This window comes from Pagrus major, chromosome 22, assembly GCF_040436345.1.
Source record: "Pagrus major chromosome 22, Pma_NU_1.0".
Lineage (NCBI taxonomy): Eukaryota > Metazoa > Chordata > Actinopteri > Spariformes > Sparidae > Pagrus > Pagrus major.
The window spans coordinates 24428828-24451098 of NC_133236.1; the positions used below are offsets into that span (position 1 = coordinate 24428828).

Below are 22271 nucleotides of genomic sequence, written 5' to 3' on the forward strand. Positions count from 1 at the left end.
AGGCTTTTAAGTTTCTCTCTTCAGATCTGTTTCTCTTTTTGTTTTTGTTTGAAAGATGTCAGATAAGATGGCTTAGGGAGTCAAAAGAACCCGTCCAAATGTATCTTAGCAGGATGCCAAAAGTAGCAGAATTCTTTTTAAAGTGTTTCTATGAAAACTCTTGTTCTAACTTCAGTTTTCCTCTCCTGCCTCCTGCTTCCTTCTTCCACAGATGGTTAGCTCTTTTTCTGTCCCTTAAAGCTGCATATCGGCTCCACGATCGGCGCCTGTTCGGCCTTGAAGAAGAGAGTCAGGAGGAAACCAGAGACTTGCAGGGGGAAGGAGCGAGGTCACAGCCCAGGAGGAAGTGTCTGTCTCGCAAGGACCTGATTCTGTGGCTGAACAGACCCACTAGTTTCCCGAATATGCACACCAGCCCTGTCCTACAGGTAGGAAACACACCAGACACAAGCACTCACACAAAAATCTTTGTACAGACGGGCACACGGGTGTGTGACAGACAGATAAAACTCGAGAAGCGAGCTGTGTGCTTGCTGACGATGCTGAAACTGTCCCCAGAGCATCAGTCAGTGTTTGGCCACACAGCCTGCCCTCTGCCTCGGGTTTTTCTCTCCCTCCTCTGGGATCCGGCGTGGAACCAGATCCCTCTGTAGCCTCGTGACCCAGGAACACTGTCCTCCCTCCCTCTATATGTCTCCAGTGTCTGTGCTGACCAGCCGTCTCTCTGTACTTCTTCTGTCAGACATTTTCGAGATTGAAAAATAGTTTTATTTTAGCTTTTTTCGAAACCATTTTCCAGTCAGTTTTTAAAAGGAGGTACGCATCGATTTCTGTAAGTCTGTCTAGCCACATCCACTGTTTCAGATCAATATGGAGCCCCTTCTGTTTTTTTTTTGCTTTTTTAGTCTATTTTTTGTCTTGCACGCTCAATAAACAACAATTTATATTCCACATATCTCCTGTTTGTCAATGCTATGGTGTGATATGACACCAGTTTAGCTGACAGCTGTTCTTTCAGCACCTCAGAGGCTCTAATGCTTACAGGAAAGCTGATTCTGAGAAACTAGAGTTGGTGTGAGTTAGTAGTAGGGTTAGTATGAGTGGTACATTGAAAAACCATTCTGGTCGCTTAGCAGTCTGCAATTGTTGCCAACACAGTTCTTTTAATTTGCACTCAAATGCTTTCAGATGTGTTAGATTTCCTGCATTTCGGTGTTTTATTTGGCGATATGAAAACCCGATTTATTACTTAGAAAGACAAAGTACAAATGATAGGTGCCAGTTCAAACACACAGACCACCACAAAAAAATGTGAACAGCTGCAGCCTGCAGATGCACTACAAGGTCACTGCTGCTGCAGGGATGTTTTAGTCATTCTACATCCCATCTAGTCTTTCACACAGCAATGAGTTAACCATCACCATCCTCCACTGATTCTAACTTAACTTCTTGTGTTGAAAATACTCATGAGAGAAAGCTGTCGGGGTAATTCCATCCTCCTCTTCCTCTCCTGGTCTCATCACTCTGAGTCAGGCAGCTGCCGAACGTCTTAGGTTCCCCCCCCCAGAGCGGCTTAAGGAACGAAAGAGCAAGCAAAACCTTAAGATGCAACTTCAAATATGAGATAAAAAGAGAAACTTGCAGACACCTGGAGAGCCAATGCTGTACGCGTACCGTGTGACCGCACCGACCCCCAGACTCCCACTTGAGCTCCTAGAAATTATTCACCCCCGCAGAACGTCTTTCAGCTCCTCATTTTTCTTTTGAAGCAGCGTGTAGCTGGCACACAGTGCCTCCTCTCTGCTTGGCTCATCGCTCTCTGGCCGTGTACTTAGAGTTTGGTCAGCATTGCCTTCAGCTGTCCTGCTGCTGCTGTGAGGAAGTGAGGCAACTCTGAACACCTCCTCAATGTGATTTCACTCATACAGCTTCTGTTTGTCCCAATATGGATAACATCTATTGACATATGTTGGTAAATTGAATTGTCATACTTTGTGTTATATACTTTTTGCAATTGTTTCTAATATTCCAATGAAATAGAGAACTTGCTCACTCATGGTGGCGATGACCTGAGCTTGCCATTTCTAAACTCTGCCATTAGATGGCACTGTGTATCCACCATATCTGTGGCGTCACACAGTCACACACACATAACTTTTCCTCTTCCTTTAACATCTACGGCTGCATTATATTCGAATTATTCATCATTATCTCCTCAGCATCAACCTTTGCTCGAAATGTGTATATATAATGTCCTTGCAGAAAAGATTATACGATCAGGCTTGCAAGCGCAACTAAAATCATTTAAGCTGCGTAATCATATTTTTTATATAACGTTTTAATCATTGAGCTGATATTTTATGTAACGTGTCAGGCGTATCGGCCAACGATACCTAAATATCCTGTGGGAGCAGTTTATAAAAAACAAACATGAGTGCTGCACTCAGTAACCTCTGCAGGCTTCAGTTTGTTTGCCTCTGTTTTGCTGCATTTTTTTTTTTTTTATATATTTCCTCCAATTTGAAGATGTTTTCTTAGATCTCCACAATTCTCGACACAAATTGCAGCAGGAGGCGTAACATCATCTGTGATGATTTTGTAATTGCTAGCTGAGATATAATAACTGTATTTGTGATTTTTTGGCTTTAATGAAACTGGATACTGGGAAGTAATGTAGATTTTTGTGTGTGTGTGTGTGTTTCAGGATCTGGTGTTCACAGCCTTCAGGCCGGGCACGATGGGACTCACAGACGTGATGATCCACAGCCGGAACTCTGCCACCTCCTCGCTGCGGCCCTGCCAGTCCGTACCGCCACCCAAGTTCCTGCTAGCCGCCACGCCCAGGGTATGTATGTGTGTGTGTCTGTCTGTCTGTCTTTGTGCGTGTGTGTGAGCAGCAAGTGGGCCAATGAAGGCCCTCTTGCAAGTCCTCTGTGTGCTTGTTTTGACAGTCTGTCTGTGTGTGTGTGTTTGTGTGGTGGCCCGTGTAAGACAGAGAAGCATTTGGGTGGTCGTGGAAAGGGAAGAGGGAAGCGCTGTGCACGGTGCTGTTGTAGGCTTTCAACAATGAGTTACTCTTATCTGTGTGTGTGTTTGTGTATGTCTGTGTGTGTGTGTGGTTGGGGTGTGGGGGTCACCACTGTGGTTTCCAGCTGCATTTAAAACAAACAGCCTCTAAAAAAAGGGCTTCTTGCTCAGGTTGTTCAGCAGCTGTTGAGCTTGCTTTTGCCTTCCTCACACACACACACACACACACACACACACACACACACACACACACACACACACACACACACACACACACACACACACACACACACACACACACACACACACACACAGAAAACCTGCTGATTCAGTGAAACCAGCCTTCATGCAGCAATTCCAGTATAGATCTTTGGGTGGTAAATTTCAGTCAGAGGTTGTGTTTTTATAATTAATAGTTTAATTTAAAAGGTTTGAAAAAATAACCACATGCAAACAAAAGTAACAACATGCATATCCTAAAATCTTCCTTCCCTCTCCACCAGGCAGTATTTTCCTTTGTTTCAGATGTAGACAACCCTATCTTTCCTTTCGGTTTCCTAGGTGACAGCAGTTCCCATGGAGCGTTATTGTGACGACCGCAGCGCAGAGTACGAGTGGCGGGTGACGCGCGGCGGAGGGGGCACAGTCTTCAAACAGTGTTTCCTCTACGGCTCCCCTGAACTCGCCTCAGACTGGCGCACGAGGGCCAATACCTTCCACCCACAATGCCCTGGGGGTGTGATGGCGCTTTACCCGCGGCATGGATGGTCATTCATTCGGATACCTGGTGAGGACTTCATGTTTGTGTTTTGTTTCTGCTTTCCTCTTTAGCGGTGTTTGTTTCTTTTTTGTGGTGTCGTTATTAGTCAGGTGGTTGTTTTTAATGGCTATAGTGAATACCAAAATTTGTGACTGTCAGTCCTCAGCAGCAGCGGAAAAACACAGATGAAGTTGTCAACAAAAGCTCATAACTTCTGTAATGCTAGACCACGGTTTGCTTTATCTTCATTTATAATTTAACTGACAGTTTTATCAAACTGTGGATATCCAGTTTTTGACTGAAGGGTGAAACAGGGGCCCGTGGGAGAGGCCAGAGAGGCCAGCCCAGGGTCAGCAGGGCAGAGCCAGGCACATCACCCTCCTCTGTCACTGCCTGTGCGTCTGCCAGGCAGCCGATCCCTCACAGTCTAATGGACCTGCCGAGATAAAGAGGCTTCTGCGAGAGTTCACTCGCATAAACACCTGCCAGTCATTTCCATTAAGGTTCGGCGGATCGTAGGCGTACGTGCGCTCGCAAGCGCTTTATCAGGAGCGCTCGGGCTTGTTGAGTTAAGAGTCAGCCGGAGCAGAGCGGGCGCTGATTCTCTGCCAGGGTTCAGATGGCTGATGGATGTCCAGGGTGAGGGGGGCCATTACAGTTTTACAGACAACACTTCCCTTCTCACTGACCTGTACAGCCCCTTTACCTCTGATAAAACTGTCTCTGTCATGGATCACGATGACTGCTTTCTTTTTGTTTTGTGGTGAGACAGAGATTCCTGGCACAGAAAACAGTTTGATAAGGCTGCAACACACTCACTTTGGTCATTCTAGTACTTAAAGACACACTTTTACTTTACGTTTTGTAATCCCTTAACGTGATACAAAACCCTTTTAAAATCCTAAAGACACTCTCCCACAGATTTTAATATTGTAATGCTTGATTTTTGTCCTCTACCCATCCGTGTATACATGTGCTCGTGAGAGTGTTTGTGTGTAAAAGTGAGAAACAAAACAAGTATTTGTGTGTCTGTGTGAGAACCGTCTGAAAGCTCTTGTGAAGTTAAACGGAGGCAGACAAAGCGAGGAAGTTTAGCTACTGGTCATTGTTCAAGTGCTTAGTTAGGTAACACTAATAGATGGTCCGTCTGTGTGTGTGTGTGTGTGTGTGTGAGAGAGTGTGTGTTTGTGTGTCCATTCAAGGAGCTCACACGGGTGCCTGAGGTGTCTCTCACCTCTCCCCACACACTCTCCCACGCTCAGCGGCGTTGCCTTTTCTTCACACACACACACACACACACACACACACACACACACACACACACACACACACACACACACACACACACACACACACACACACACACACACACACACACACACACACACACACACACACACAAGCCGAGGAGGACAAGCTTAACCCCTGTCCGTTCCCCGCTAACCTACGGGAGCCGCGAACTGATCTGAAATCAGCATCTAGCCACAGCCTCTCAAACCCGTCTGGTCTCCCACTTCTTTCTCAGCCTCGGTAGGAAGGAAGTGACCCAACACTCCGGCTGCCGTTCTCCGCTGAACACATTGTTGCCACATCAAGGCCCAGATATGTACAGTAGCCTGGCTGAAGTTTCCCAGCCTCCCTCTCCTCTGCTCTCCCAGCACCCACACCTTTTAGAACAAATGGCAGAGCTGAATAACTGTTTGTTTTGAGCGCCATGGCGTGAGTACGGCTGCCCGCTGATATCGATGGAGGAATCTAATCAGAGGACTTATTAGGAATCAGGCCACTGAGGAGGAAAAAACAATTGAGGCTGTAATGTCTTGGGCCTCAGATTGTTTTTATTTGTTTTTGATGTTGTTATGATGTCAAGGACAAAAGTTTTTCATCCATATAGGGGTGAATTGGCTCCTTCAGTGATGTTAATATTGTGGATTATGTGATAGCGCTGCACCTCTCTGACAAGAAAGATGAACGCAGGGTATTCTCAGCCCTGCACTGAGCCCATGCAGTCATCTAGTCTGAGCCACCAGGCAGTGACAGCAGAAGAGGAGGTTTTCACTATAATTAGAGGGACATTCCAGTCTTGTTTGTTTGCTAAATTGCTGCAGTTCTGCGGTCGCCTCTCTTTCACTTTTTCCGGAAACCTCACATATAGCAACAGTTGGGTTGCATTATATATTCAAAGGGAGGCCTCATTTCATGCCGTTATGATGCGTCAGGTTAAAGGAACGTTTTGAACATGCGTGCCGCAGGATTATTTGCAGAACATTCCAGCGTGACACAGAAATAAACCCTCCTCGCTGTCTGTGTGGCCCCTGTGTCGCTTTCAGTAATTAGAAGGAGCCGCTCCACAAAATGACGGCCCTCTCACTACAGCGCCGAGTCCGGACTCTTTTTCTAGCTTTATCGTGAGCTGGGAATGGACTGTCACTGCTGAGAAGGAGATGGCAGAGGACTGTGTGTGTGTGTGTGTGTGTGTGTGTGTGTGTGTGTGTGTGTCTATGTATCAATCAGACTATGAGGGAGGGAGAGAGAGGCCAGTCAGGTCTGGCCAAAGGCAGCAGCCCACATCAGGCTGTGGGAAATGCAGTTCTGCCTTCCTGTCCCTTCAAAGAAACTCTGCTCTCCAGTAAAATGGCAGGAAGCTTCCCCCGGGCTCTCTGATAGACAGGCTCAAAACAACACAGACGGCCAGCCTCACCACATCACCGTCTCTGACTCTACCCCTCTCAAGCTGCGTTAAACTGGCACCGGCACCCGTCTGCGGAATTTAGCAAATTAAAATCGGAACAAAACATCCAGCCAAGAAGTGAGTGAAGGGACAGAGATGTTTTGATTTCCTTGTCCAATTTATGGCCAATAATGTGGCCATAAGAAGGGGAAAAAACAGTTCACTGATACTTAATGAAACTTAATCCAAAAGGAGACTGAAGGGGGAGACATTAGCCACATTATACCTCTGTGATGACATCTTTGAACATGGAGGCCAAGGAGCATCTAACTCACTCTCTCCCATATCCCGCTAGCTTTCATCTGTGGTGTGTGTCGAGCCGCTGCTGGCCAGGGGTAACTAGCAGTAATCTATCTTAATGACAGAGTTCACAGTGGGCTGCTGTGGTGTGGTGAGATTCCCCCACGAAACCTTCACAGACTGTCTGTCTCTGCCCCTGCTTAACGACTCCTAGAAGGGAAGTGCTCATCTTGCATGTTTGAGCGGAGACAGTGATGTATTTGCAAACATATGTACACACACACACATATAAATGTAGTCCATTATTCACGTTCTCTCACAAGTAGTCACTCAGACATTTTTTTGGTGCTTTCAGGAATTCATGTTTGTCATCTGGCTCCGCTCCAGAGTGGAGATGCTGCGTAGATGCAGACAGATCTTCACCAAGCCCTAACAAGACTCCCAAAATTTCCCGTTTTCTGTCTGTCGCCTCGCTCCCAGCGTCCAAATCCTCCCGATGGCATCTGGCTCTTAGCTCCGCTGATGCCGCGGCGGCGAGAAAATTAAGTTTAAGTCCGATTTTTGTCGATATGTGCAGAAGCAGCAAAGTAGTGTCGGGCTAATATTTCCATCATCAGCGGTGCTGAACAAGTGTTGCCCATTGACTTATTGATTTCACAGTGTAATGTATCATTATACAGTGAGGGGCTGACGCTCGGTTCGATCGTTGATTCGACCTGCTCTGTGGCCCCCCATCTGTCTCTCTTTCTCACATAACCATCCATCCATCTTCTTTCATCAGCTCCGGATTCTTTTTTTTTTTTTCCATTCTGCAATCTCGCTGCTGTTCATCTCCTTTTCGATCGCATCTGGCCCACTTCCACCCTGGTTAGGGGCGGCTCCGCTCTTGGCTTTGGCAGTAGCAGCAGCAGCAGCAGAGGGGAAGGGGACAGGACAGGACAGAAGATTCTAGTGGCGTATTAATGAAATTAGCGCCGTAGTTGGTTTGGGAGTATCAGGCGCCAGGCACCAGGGCTGGGCCGGGGTTAATTAGCTGGCAGCAGGCCTCTAATTGGGTCAGGACCGTGTCAGGCCCCTGGCTCTGGCCCTACAGGGATTGGATTACACCGTCAGGGGACAGACAGTAGGGGGAGGGAGAGAGAGGGTGTGTAGGGGGGAGCAGGAGGGGAGAGTGTGTAGTTGCGGAGGAGGGACGGATGGAGAGAGGGAGCTGGAGGGTGCAGTGGATGTGGTAGAAAGGGGGAGAGAGGAGGGACAGGGGAGTGTAGCCTAATCTGCCAGCAGGAGGTACGGATAGGAGGAGATGGGGAGGGCTGGCTGGGTGAATACCGCTGTTAGACTGGATTGGATTTAGGCGGGTGGGTGGTGGGGTGCTGTGAAAAGGGGGGCAGGGCAGGTGGTGAAGCTTGATATGTGTATCCATAGCAACGGCAGAGTGGTGTGACACCACATGGGATTTGCTTGTGTTTTGGGGTGTGGTCTCAAACGCAGTCCTCGTCCCCGTCAGTCCGCAATTAGAAAGTTGTTTTGTGACCGTTTTTAGTGCGTTTTAATCCACATTTTCCTCCAGAGTGTGAGCGGATCTGAGGCTCCTTTCATACTGCTGCTTCTGTGTAAACTCATTTTGATTGAATTTCAACCGAGCCAATTCATTTAAAGTGCCACATGAGTTCGATGTATATAAATATCCATTTTAATCCCTTTGAGCCCCTCACAATCCGTGTTACATGCACAGTTACTGCATCCAGTTTGCTCACATTTATGACCCATGGTCATGCATTTCACTGCAGCCACATGTAGCTTATAATGTAAGCCATAAGTGTTATGTTGGAGTGAGACAGACCACCAGAGCCCTCCCAAATCGCAATTATTCATTTTCTTGGCTGGGCTTTATAGGGTATGGCAGCGATATTTAGAAATAGGGATTTTCTGTATGCAGCTCTAAATGTTTTGAACTCGGCCACCTCTCTCTGTAAGCCACATCGCTGGGCTTTAGGGAGTTTGGATAGTTGCAGGGGTGGGATATATATATATATATTTTTTCAAAGTCTTATCATTCCTGTCCTGCATCGGTTTCTCTGCTTCCTTTTATATATTTAGCATTGTTTTTGTATCAATCATCTGGGTTTCGAATATGTTAGTGATCCGATGCCGATGGGATCTCCTATATTTTGATCTTTGTGTCCCAGCGAAAGGGGGGCTGGGGCTTTAGCTGGCACACAAAGATCAAAATATAGGAGATCCCATCAATGTAGTCAAATGTCACAATGTGGCTTTCTTAAGAAGCAGAGCAGCTCTCCTATTAATGGTGTCCTTCATAATCCAGGCACAAACAAGAGGATTATCCAGACTGACATGTCTCTTCGTACAGAAATAATAGTATCCAACTGCTTAATATGGGATTTTCAGATTTACAGTTTATGCCCTTCAAGAATTAGTTTAAATACATACCACATTTAGTCCTGTTTGGCCACAGAAATCCTCTATAGGGGGTTGAACCTATCTTCAAACATGACATTGGAGTCTGGAGGCTTAGATATAATCTGCTAAACAGAAACAGATTGGAGGCAGGGGCTGAGCAATATTGCCTTATATGAGCATTTGCATCTTTGCCAAGTGGTGGTTTGCATTTGGGTGGTTGGCAGTGCGGCCAGCAGCGCTGGTCGCTGCCCTTGACTGAGCAGTGGCCCTGGTTAGGCTGGCACCTGCGGTGAGGAGGCCCCGTCTCTTCTTGACCACAACATCACCACCGCCGCCACCGTGCTAATACCGCCTCGCTGAAGCCGGAGCCACCACAGACCCCCTTTCACTCTCCGTCTGTCCCTTTCTGTCTGGACCGTTTTCTTTTCTGCTCATTCCTAATCCTCTGCATGTCTCACGCTCTCCTCCTTTTACTTTTCAATTCAGCCACTTTTCTTGACGCCAAGGCTGATTATAGGCCTTTGAAGGCCGTTTACAGTGTTTGTGTATCTCAAGGATTGCGGTGCTCTGGTATCTTGCTACGCACTGAATCGTGCCACAGCAATGTATAACAGCTGCATACCTTACAGTAAATCTAAAGTTAGCTGGATCTGCTTCAGATTAAGTTTATTGTCTCTTGCCATGCATGTATTTTGACTATCTTTTATTATCCTCCCTTTTCCCTTTTCTTCCCTCAATGTCTTCATTTCCTTCGTGGAGTTTCACAATTTTAGCCCACTTCATCTCAATTTATTCACTTGAAACATAACAAGGAATGACAACAACAGTGGAAAACATTCGTACACCAGCTGTTTGGAGGAAACCCAAACAAGAGAAATAGGCATAAATAAAACTTTGATTGAAAACTCATCCTGTCAACAATTGCACAGGATGCGGCACGGACCACGTGAGAGCTTCATGTCACGATTATCCCGGCCAAAATAATTTACGTTTCACGATATCCTGATAGTCATCAAAATATGCTTAAAGGTGCAATATGTAAGAAATTAGCCACCTGTCGAATTCATACTCCAAACAAGTAGAATGTATCCTAAGTGTTTTTATTGCGATCTGTGAAACAATCTTATTCTGCCCCATGCCTACCCAGAGGCTCTAAGACTGTGTGACCAGGGCTGAATGTGTTTGACAGGCTTACCCACCACTCCAGTGACCTGTAGGTGAGCCCTCCGATCCCTCCCCAGAGTGTTTCCCCTGTTCATCTGTTCTATTAGTTCCTCTTTAACACCTCTACAGGCCCTGACCTTGTTTGGGGGGCTATACTAAAGGGTCACAGGTCAGGGTTCAGCCTGAGTACACATTAGCATTGAATGGTACCGGTTAAAAACGGAGAAAGATCCAGTTGGTTTTGTGAGTCTTGTAATGATTGTCTTTAAGAGTTTTGAAATGATTTAATCTCGGGGGTTTACGTATAGTGTGGCAGGACGTTGTCGTATGCATGTTTTATCACAGCCTCAGCTTCCTGACCTTGTGTTTTGGATTGATAGCACGTGATTTTAACGCGGTTGGTTACATTACTTTGACAAAGCAAGGAAATAAGACTGGGAAATATTTATAAGGCCAGGTTTTCACTGTGCAAAAGGGCTTGGGAACAAGTGTCCCAACTCGAGTGCGAGGCGGCAAAGCCTGACTCTCCCTTAGGGACTCTCTTGTAACCCTTGGCTCGACCCTGTCAGCTGACCCTGGACCTGGCCTTAGGTTCTCCCCACTTGGGGTCACGACCCCTTGGTCAAACACCATAGTGTGCCTGTCACTGGGTCGATGGCAGCCCCGGCCCTCTCCTCATTCTGCCATTGTGCCAGATGACGTTAATTCCTCATCAGCTGGACGTGGAGGGAACCACTTGAACAGCGGACCCAGGGTCAGATTGCTCCCCGTTTGGCGGCTGAAGAACATGTGATGTGGCGGTGGCAGTAACGTGACCAAGACCAACTGCTAGGCCGTATTTGTTCGTCTTTTGTGCCATTGTTGTGAAATGGAGTGTAAATCACTTTTTCTCCCAGTTTCTCTTTCTTTCTGTCCCGTTCTCACTCTCTCTGCTCTCATCAGCACGTCCAGTCAATAAGGGCACATGCTTTATTTAAACAATCGCCAGATCAGGGACAGATTTAGGAGGATTGATCTCAGGGCTGATCCGCTCTGGTGAAAGGGTCTTTATCCCCGAGAATGCAGCCCTATCGAAGACTTGTATTGATTCGGGAGGAGTTAATAACCTCTGAATTGATCGGGCTGCTTTTCTGTATTCAGTGAGGAAGCAGATGTATTACATTATGATATTATGTAAAAAGACTAAATCTTTGCAGTAAGGGAAAGGAGTGACATGACAAGCTTGTAACCAATACATGTGTAGGTGTTTTTCATGTTTTCTTAATAACCTGCACCAAAAATGTATTTTTAAATGTCACGGTGGACATCCTGACTGTGTAAAATTAAGTGGAAGTAGCAGTTTTGGTATTCATTCATGTCTTTTCTCTTTCCCTCTTCTAGATAAGGAGAGCCTGATCATGGAAAGTGGCAAGCTCCACACATTGGATGTCCTGTTGAGTCGGCTAAAGTCCCAGGGACACAGAGTCCTCATCTACTCCCAGATGACCCGCATGATAGACCTGCTGGAGGTACAAACACACACACACACTCTGCTGAAATTAATTTAGATGGTAGATGGTACCATCTACCAAGAATAATCTTTTCTGACGGTGCACCTTCAACGTGTCATTCGCATACATCGTTGCTGTTCCAAGCCAGTTGTTAAACTGGTCCGACTCCATCAGCAAGGTATTGAGCTACAGTACTCCTAATCAGCCTGCCTGTCCCTCGTTAGTGCACTCATTAGACGGCTAATTAACAGGTCAGGCCTAATTAGCGGGGTCTCATCTGCAGGGGAGGCAGCCAGATGGGAGGGATGACTGGAAGGAGCGAGGGGAGAGGAAAGGTGGAGGGGGAGAGATGCAAGTAGGAAGGGCTCAGGGTTAAGGTTAGAGGAGAAAGAAATTTTAACTGTAATGTTTTCAAGGTTAGGAATATGTTTGTTTTTGCATATAATCCTTCAGAAAAGCTTGATTTTTCAACATAATCTGGTGTTTTATCTACACAATCACACATATAAACCAAAATCTTTAAATAATTGAAAAGAAATGATCCTGTTGCCCTAGCTGTTTGTCGCCTTTGAACTTTGCAAGACTTGAATAATCACAATCAAAACAAACAATCAAAGGAAATATGAATCGCCTGGAAATGAAATAAATAAATTCAAGTAAAATAAATAAAGTGTCAAAAATAGACAGAACTCCGGCACCTACAGAGAACAGGTCTTATTTTTTTGTGGGCAAAATAAACAAGCATGTTTCAGCTTTTGGTTCCTTTTTCATTGTTAGAATAGACACAGTGACAATATATATTGACTCCTGTGGCTATAAAGGATTTGTGTAAACTTCATTTTTTGCAATTGGATTTATAGCATTAATGTAGATGTGATCATAGAGGCACTGAGAGTTTGGAATTTTACTCTTAAAAAGCTGTATGTACCCTGAAAATAGATATAGGAGGGGCAGAGGGGGAAAGAGATGGAAAACACATTACACAAAGCCAGAAAAGAGAAAAGCCAGGGTGAGTTTAAGCGACTCTTGTTACTCTTATCACCACAAGATAAGTGCTTTAATGGGCACAGAGTCAACGCAGATACGTCATCATTTCGTCAAGGTAATTTATGAACAAGGACTGTAAAAGAAGAAATCCACTACATCACTCTCTGTGTCTTAATAATTTCTGTTTTCGAGTAAGTTGAATCTGCGTCATCGCTCTCCATAGGAAAACAATAACGCAGAGCAGTTTCGCCGGCGGTCATGTGTAGAAAGCCTTGGCGCAACGCTCCATTGTTGCCTCCGTATTTGTTGCAAACATCGCTATGGAGCCAAAAGCCTCGAGCATGATGTCATTGGGAATTCCTTCCCCATTCACACGGCGCTGTGCTGTTTCCACAGCCAAACCTTTTGATGGTAGATGGACCCAGCCCAGGTGGTTAAGGACCGTCTTCCTGTGTGTCTGAAAAACAGTGGGAATGCCTGTTGTGTTTAAAGGCCAGAGGAAAACGGCAGCGCTGAGAAGATGGCTTAGATAACGCGAGTCAGTCACTCTGTGTTAGTGTTCTTCTCACCGACGGTTCACCTGTAGTCGTCCCTCCAGGCTATGAGTGCCTTTCTACACTGTCGGTGACCTCATACAGTGATGGGAGGCTGAGACAACATCTCTTCTGCTAAGAAATCCACAAATTAATTCTAATATTCAGCCAGTCTGGCTTCAGTTTTCCTCGACCATATAGAAAAAATTAAAAAAAATCTGCAGATGGAGTTGATTTCCTGAACATGAGACTGTGACTAAGGGACAGAGTGGAGGAGAGGCCGACGCTAATCTCTGTCATTAGCGTCATTGTTTTCGTCGCCGGTCGGCTGCCGGTCCTTCTGGTGACATCACGTCGTCGGGTGATGGATCGCCGAGATCCGGGTGGCCTGAAGAAAAATAACATTGTTGGCTTTCTCTGGCAGCAGCCGATAGCAGAGCCGGACCGCCAAGTCACTGCCTCCCCTGCTTGAGTTGTGTGTCTGCGGCTGCTTAGAAGGCACTTTACTGTACTGCAAGTCTGCGGCTTAGATTACAGTGCTGGCGGGAATGCCCACACTGACTCCCCGGTGCTGCAGCCAGAAAATCAGCAGCAGATTTTTATCAAAGAATACAGATTGTAGATATACAACTCTGACTGTATTAGCCTCTCACTTCCTCTTTTTATTTATTAACCAATATAAAAGTGGGGCACAGTGACACACTCAGAATAATATTTATTACTTATTATAGTTTTCTGCCACACTGTGGTTGTAAATCCAAGAGAAAAAGTGTAGCTTGTAACAACGCATAAAGAGCCATGTGATAGGGATCATGGGTATTGAAGTTTTATTTATTGAGGTTGTTAAAGTTCAGGCTCTGGATAGACGGATGGTGTTGCAGTATTTTCCAAGCGGCTATCATGGCACACGTTCATGCAATAGTCTGAACTGGGATGCTGTTCTACTTTTATGATATGAAATCACTCAGGAGTACTCTGCCAATGTAGCTTTGCACCCCTTTAACTTTGTTGGACTCGTGATGGACTGTTGCAAACAAAAAGGGTCTTTTCTGTTCCACATGCGCCTACTTATGCCACAGTGCAACCCGACTACAGACGATTAATTCCGAGTTATGCGTAGTAGCGGGTAATGTAGCCTCAAGGAGTGTGAGTCAGAAAAAGACAAGTAAGGTTTTGTAACAAAAACTCAAACCTGTAGTCGTAAGACCCCACTGATGCTTAATCAAATGACATCACTTGAGGCAGTTAATCAGCCTTTAAGAGCTCCCTCTGGAGCCACAAAAGGCTTTAACTTGTAAACAGAGTTTGATGGGTAAAACTGCTGGAGTTCCCCTTTAAGTAGAAGGGGCTCTGTGTTACAATTTACATGTATTAATCACTTTTTTATTGGTCATTTATGAGCGAATTGTAACGCGACATGGAAAATGAGACATTCCCCATCTCTCTCGGTCGCCTGTACGAGCCTGTGGATGTCTTCGTGAAGGATTTTTCATGCAGTGCCTCTCTCCGCTCCGCTAACAGAGCAACAGTAGCTGGCGTTAGTTTAGAAATGGAGCCCGCTAACATAAACAAACAACCAAGTTCCACAGAGCTCCTTTAATTGTAGCACTTGAACAAGTTTTACTTCTTGTCTCAGGCTGGTACAACATGTTCGTACTGTGCTATTATGGCACTTACTGCAGTTATGACATATTGATGTGAAGTGCATTTCAGTCCTAACGAAGACCTTTGTCTTGGCAATCTACAGTTTGCTGGCTTAAATGTATCTACAGTGCCACTACGTCATGTTCTTTTAAGTAGCAGTTTTTTGTAGCTGTGGGGTCGGAAACAGACTGTGACCATGCACTCTGTGTTCCCAACCTAAGACCTGCAATGAATACACAATGCAAAAAGATTTTTTTTCCTCGACTTTGGGGACTCATTATCGTTTTGGGAAGTTGAGAACAACCTAGCCGCCACTTTTTCTGAGAGGTGGTTTTCATGCACATGCCAAGTCTGAAGATTTAAAGTTTTAAAAAATCCAGAAGTATTAGACAGGAAAGAGGAAACTACATCATGCTTTTAAACAAAATGTCCATTCTCCTGCGCCTCTCTCCTCCCATACATCATTTCAAGTTTGTTTGTCAGATATCACAACCTCGCCGCTTTTTGTTTTTACTTGATATGATCCTGCTGACAGTTAGTTGAACAAGATCAACATTTTTTCCAGGCAACCTACACCCTGATTTATAACATTTTGCAGTGGAACACATTACAAACTCAGTGAAAAGCAGCAGAAATACAGCAGTGTCACTTTTGATTAACGCCAGCTAGAACAGAATCTGAGAGAAAATTGCCAGCTGTTGAGGTGTAGGTTTCAGTGTGGTAGCACTCTTGGAGAAAGTCCACAAAAAGCTTTACAGTCGCAGAGCTTAATACAGATCTCAGGTGATCCTCTTCTGAACTTTTATTCCTGATGATTTAGACTTAGATGAATCATTAAGATTAGGAAGGCTGAGTAAGGCTTTCTGCAAGAGCAACATCCTGCTGGCACGCTATCAAACCTCAATTGAACAAGGTCAGCAGCAGTTTGGCGAGCAGCGGGCTAATGGTCCCTAATGTGGTGTTCACTCAGAGCAGATGGGGCTGTTGGGAACAGAGCCAGACACACAGAAAGACGAGGGCAGGAGGTCCCCCCCGAGTGTCATGACAGGGGTTTGGGGGGGTCACAGAAAACATAGTGTCAAATCATTGCTATCATTGGTAATGATTGTGAGAGGTGAGATGTGATGTGTGCCAGTAATTGTAACCACCTCGTCAGTTCGGGGGGCACTGACATGTTTGATTGAGGGGGTCAGGGGTCCGGGGCAATGCTTAAAGAGAGATCAACATGTCACCTCATCACTGCTGTTGCACTCGAGACGCCCACTTGCAAACACACAAGACATTTGGGGGGATAGAATATCAAGTTCTGCATTTCTCAATGTCTCTCCGGGCTGGGATTGAGGTCTCAACTCCAGCAAATGCGCATAAGAAATGTGGGATTTTGAGATTTTGGACACAAAAGTGGCTGTCGGACAGAGAATCTCGCATGAAAGATTAGTGTTTCTTCACCCCTGGAACTTAACGAGTAGACCTGCAGGGCATGTCAGCTCCGTGGAGAAAGACTTAAATAGCACTGCATATTTGAGAATATGTTAAATTGAAGAAAAACAGTTACAGGGTCTGTAAGTTTTTGGAAATGAAAATGAAATGAATGAAATAATCATTCCCACTAAATGTGGATCATATTTAAACTGAAATATCTGTCTAAGTAATTGCATTCTGATTTTTCTTTTTTACCACGTCGAGCAGCCCTTATTCACACTTACAAACATGTCCTAATATTTGAATTTTTGGAGACGATTTGCAGAATTATCTCATCAGTTTTCATCATTATCCTGTCCTGTCTTCCCAGGAGTACATGGTTTACCGTAAACACACCTACATGCGCCTCGACGGATCCTCCAAGATTTCGGAGCGCAGAGACATGGTGGCCGACTTCCAGAGCCGGTGGGTAATGATAGATACGATCTATGGTGTGTGTTTATACGTGTGAGTACGTGCAGGAAACCAAACACCCCCTCTATTGGCCGGTAACTAACCATAAATCTGCCTTCTTCGTATATTGCAGCAATCAGTGAACAGTTTAGTTTTACATGTATACGTCCAAATATGTGCATGTGTGTATATTTCATCCACATGCTCTGGTTTACATTAGTGTGCAGCTCTGAGGCGCTGGGTTTTAGATGTAGGTTAGAGAGTTTTTGGTTTATTTTGAGGCAACATGACTCTACCTTTGATATCAAGTACAAGTTCCCTTTGGCATGCCTCTCTCCTCTTAAAGTTTTAATATGTTATACTACTGTGTCATTGTCAGTTAGGCCCAGTTTTGCTGCCAGGCTTTACATTTGTCTTGACATTTTCGAGACTGGTTCTTAACTTACATTATAACTTAATTTTGTGCCATTATGCTGCATATGGATATGTGTACTGTACAGCTGTAAATGATATCTCTTGATTTTTTTGTCCCCCTCCTCTTCCTCTCCTCCCCCGCTGGCCTCTGCAGGACGGATATCTTCGTCTTTCTGCTGAGTACGAGGGCTGGAGGGCTCGGAATTAACCTGACTGCTGCTGACACTGTGAGTCGCTCGAGGAAAAGCAAAAAATCATATTTCTGTATTCTTAGGCTGAGTGTTGATAAGTGATAAATATATCTTGGTATTTCTTGTACAAAGTGAGCTTAATGTTCAGCTGTAAGATGTAAGAACTGTCCACCTGTTGAAGTCCTACTCAAAACAATTAGGGGAAGCACATCACCAGAGTAACAGCTAACTTTTGTTGACCATGCTAGCTAGCTGCCATTAAGCTTAGTTAGGCCAGTTAACCATGCAGTTAGCAGTCCGGACCTCCAGAAGCTCACAGGACCGGGGGAGTGTTGGTGTTTACACTGCTAGCCCAGAGGCTTTGGACTGGCATATTAATATATTAACACCATGAGATTTTTGATCAATAATCATCAGTAATGTGAATATAATGAGGAAGTGGATAAAGACATGTATTAGAACTGTCTGGTAAGTTCAGAAAATGACATCACTTTACTGTAACACAGCCTTTAAAATCATTTGATAATAACGATATAATATCAGTGTATTGCCCAGCCCTACTTCAACAGCACTAACATTTCAGAAATACATCAAAGCCAGTGCAGCGTACGGTCTCTGCCGTGTGTTTTTCTGTGTCAGGAAAGAGTTTGGGATTACCTATAATAACATGTTGACATAATGACTATACAGTATAGATTTATGTGTACTGAAGGGGGGAGGGTGTTGCCTATATGAATGATGATTTCTCTTTATGTGTATAAACATCTCTCTTATAATCTCCCTTTGTGTCCTCCTATAGCCCCATTCAAGTGGGATTAGCTTTCATGACAATGAGTTGAAGTGACACAGGACATCTGTCATGTTAAAGGGCAATTCACATGGGACAACACATCCTTGTGATTAGGCTCAGAAATGACAGGAGCGAGTGACCGCGTCATGTTCCTGCTCGCAGAAATTAAACTGCCTGGTTAATAATCACTGGCGCACGGGTGGCCTTGATGTCTTGGGTTGTTACAGAAAAGTAAAGATCATTTTTATTTCCCTTCAGGTCATCTTTTATGACAGCGACTGGAACCCCACAGTGGACCAACAGGCCATGGACAGAGCTCACAGGCTGGGTCAGACCAAGCAGGTCACTGTCTATCGCCTCATCTGTCAGGGTACCATCGAGGAGAGGATCCTGCAGCGGGCCAAGGAGAAGAGCGAGGTCTGAAACAGGCGCACTCGTTCATACAAAAAAAAAAATATGACTAGGGGGAACATTTCCCATTCAAGTCTATCCCAGTAAAACTGTTTCAGGAACGTTAATCACATTACAAGTATGATTTAATTACAGAGTTGATTAATGCTTTATTGTCCTCGTGTTTAAAGATCCAAAGGGTGGTGATCTCTGGAGGCAACTTCAAACCAGACACGCTCAAACCCAAAGAGGTGGTCAGCCTGCTGCTGGACGATGATGAGCTGGAGAAGAAATGTGCGTTTGTGATTTTATTCGGTTTTCTTTACCATAACTATAAGGAGGAGGGGGGGGGGGGGACATAAAAAATGATCAATTGTGTCTTTCTTTTGTAGTGCGTCAGAGACAGGAGGAGAAGAGGCAGCAGGAGGAGTGCAGCAAGGTGAAGGAGCGCAAGAGAAAGAGGGAGAAGTACGCCGAGAAGGTACAGTACAATGTGAACGGCAGGAACCTCAAATGTCAGGGTTAGGTTCATGTCAGGTTCATCTTCTTGTGAGCATGACTGACTCAAATGTGGCGATGATCTTCATAGATCATGAAATATCTTGTGTTCAGAGTTTACATTTTGGCCTGCGGGTGACATGAGCAGTATACAAAGTGTAAAGGGTGCATCCTCTGGGGAGCATGAATTTGCTCAGTAATCTGACTGTTAGATTTTAATGTGTCTTATATCTAAGAGTAGAGTTTGACCTGAAGCTAGAGAAAAGGTCAGTGTCTCATTAAAATCCAACCATTTGTTTGATGTGGGGTCACGGGGTTCACCCAAATCATTGGATATCATCCTCTGGGGACCGTATCCGTATCGGATTTCACGGCAATCTGTCCCGTCCTTCTTGAGTTATCTTGCTCTAGACTCAAATGTTGGACAGACGGACAGGACAACTGACTGAACACTCGACATAGGCGTCCATAGGCCCTGTAGAGGAGACTGAAGGATGTGAGATTTTAGCTACAACAAGGAATGAACGTGAAATTTATGAAACCTAACCTCCCCTGCTCCCCCTTATCTGTTTCTGTCCTGAAGAAGAAAAACGAGGAGTCGGAGAACAAGAGGAAAAAGGAGGTCAACCTGGTCATCTCTCACGCACCCTCAGCCGACAACTCCAACCTCTCTGCAGACGGAGACGACTCCTTCATCAGCGTTGAGATGGACTCGGCCATGCCCAGTCCCTTTAGTGAGGTGAGGGAATCCAGAGGAAAACCTGAAGGGAGTCAGTGTTCTTTTATCAACGTGCTGGAGGAGGAAGGAAATACTGTTTAGGAATGTGATTTATCTTACAGAGGCATTCACAGACTGTCTCTGCTTAATATTCACTCCTCTTTTTGGTTATTGATTCCTCTCTTTCCATGTGTTACTTTCCTCTTTCATCTATCCTGTCTCAATTCCTTACTTTTCCTTATTTCGTAATCTCTACATCCTACATATTCCATACTTCCTCTGCCTCCTGTCCTTCTTTGCTCCCGTCCTTCTCCTCATTGTTCCTTGAATCGTTCCTCTATTGTTTCCCTTTGCCTCACCGGCCCGGTTCCCTTGTTTCCCGTGGTGCTGACCCCCAGCCTGTGTGTATGTCTGTGTGTGCTCCTGTGCACGGCCAGATCTCCCTGAGCAGCGAGCTCCAACCCGGCTCGTTACCCCCGGATGCCGACGCAGACGAGAGCAGCAGCGACATGCTGGTCATCGTAGACGATCCGGTGTCCTCCGCGCCGCAGTCTCGTGCCACCAACTCCCCCTCCTCTGTGTCTGGATCAGTGTCCGACAACATGAATGGTGAGAGAGCAGATATGTTTCAGCTGACCTTTGACCTTGATATTTGAGGGAGTGGAGCAATATACTGTTTCGTTGCCATTGTCTTATTTCAGGATCGTACCAGAATGATTGAAAATGGGTTATTGGCTGGACAGAATCTCCAGAAATATGCACTGGCTGAAACAAAATAATGAATACTTACACAACAAAAGAAATTGTCATATTTAAGCAGTGGTGGTGTAGCGGTACTGGCTGTAAATTGCCTACAGACCAGCCCAACCTACATAATGTGCACTACTAGGACAATAAACCCATAAATGAACAAATGCCTCTTTTGGGTACAATAAATAAATGCCTCTTCTACAGGCCCCAGGGAAATAAAATGGTAAACTGAAGATGTAAAGGGGCCTGGGTTTTAAATGGGTTCCCCCCCAAAAAACAAAGTTTCCTCACTAAAGATGTGGGCAGCCCAGAAACAAAATAGGGCCCAAATAGACCAGAGTTCTGGCTGACAGTCTAAGGGGAATGAGGTTCTTGGTAATTCAGGGAGCGATTCAGTATGAGGGTGAGAGCCACCGGGTTGCTATTTCCCACCTCTTTTAAGCCTTCAAACAGGGTGTCGTCACACCCTGATTGGCTGGGAGGGAAATACCCCAAGCTGCTTCCACTCCTCAGATCATGAGTCAGTCTCCCCCACCTGTGCACAGGTGATCTGAATCCCCTGTGATTAGTCATGAGGGAAAATCAGCCCAAACAAAGAAAAATAGCAAGTCAAACAATTGGACTACTACAATGGAAAGTAACTTAGTACAGTTACTCAAGTACAGTAATTAAATCCAATTTTGATTAATACTTCCACTACACTGGAACATTTTACTCCACTACATTTAACTGACAGCTGTAGTTACTGTTTAATTTGAGGATTTAAATTTAACATACATAATTATTTTACTTACTCGTTAATGCATCCAATAATCCACTATTGTAATAAAGTATAGTCTAACACTGTGAAGGGGAACATTTTACGTACTTTTGACATTTTAAGTACATTTTCTTGATTTTACCTCTGTGACATTTCAAATTCATTAATATTACTATAAAGACAAAGATAAATAATGTAGAATTTATTGGTTGCTGTCGTAAACACACTATTCAAGTCGGCCCCTCCTCCCCGGCACAACTGTCGAGACAGCAAGAGAGAGCAGCGGTGGTTGAGCGAGCTAGAGAGTGAATGAAACGAGGGAGCGGCATTAGCGAGAACAGAGCAGTTAATTAAAGAGCTAAACATTGCAGTGCACGCTTCATCCTGTCTGCTGTTTTGCTCTCTGTCCCGGCTGTGTGTTTGTGTGTGCGCGTGTAGCCCTGCCCTCGGTCAAACAGACACACAGACCTGCTGCTCTTTATACATCCATTACAGACAGAGCAGAGGAGAGAGAGACGGAGACAGCGATGTACCTGGTCACGATGTTTTTATAGAGTCACACTGTTAGTGACTCTACAACACAGCAAAAATATGAAGAAAATTAGAAAACATGGACAGATGGCAGGGCAGATACTGCCACTGCCACACACTCCCACTGGGACGTAAGTGATAATTAAGAGGAATTACTAAGTCGTTTATTCAGAAAAAGCAAAGTATACCTTTATGTAGAGGATCTGAGCACTCCTTCTACCACTAAATTTGAGTACGTCACATAAAGAGAGAAATTAGCTGCTGAAATTTAAAATATTCAAATCAAAACCTTCATTCAACCCCAAAGTAGGATTTCAAGGATCTTGAAAATGTAATTAGTACATAAAAACTGTTTTG

At 44.9% G+C, this 22271-nt stretch overlaps 1 protein-coding gene across 4 annotated transcripts in view; it reads left to right on the forward strand.

Annotated features, from left to right (window-relative positions):
- Positions 1-22271, forward strand: part of ino80 (INO80 complex ATPase subunit) — a 38302-nt gene that overhangs the window by 12206 nt on the left and 3825 nt on the right. For 3 of the 4 annotated variants that reach the window (XM_073492878.1, XM_073492879.1, XM_073492881.1), the window contains exons 25-35: positions 212-428; positions 2705-2845; positions 3589-3814; positions 11724-11851; positions 16790-16884; positions 17441-17513; positions 18526-18684; positions 18849-18951; positions 19050-19138; positions 19739-19894; positions 20311-20482. In XM_073492878.1, coding sequence (XP_073348979.1) covers positions 212-428; positions 2705-2845; positions 3589-3814; positions 11724-11851; positions 16790-16884; positions 17441-17513; positions 18526-18684; positions 18849-18951; positions 19050-19138; positions 19739-19894; positions 20311-20482 — 1559 coding nt within the window. The remainder of the gene's footprint in view (positions 1-211; positions 429-2704; positions 2846-3588; positions 3815-11723; positions 11852-16789; positions 16885-17440; positions 17514-18525; positions 18685-18848; positions 18952-19049; positions 19139-19738; positions 19895-20310; positions 20483-22271) is intronic. The other variant, XM_073492880.1, reaches the window with a different exon arrangement.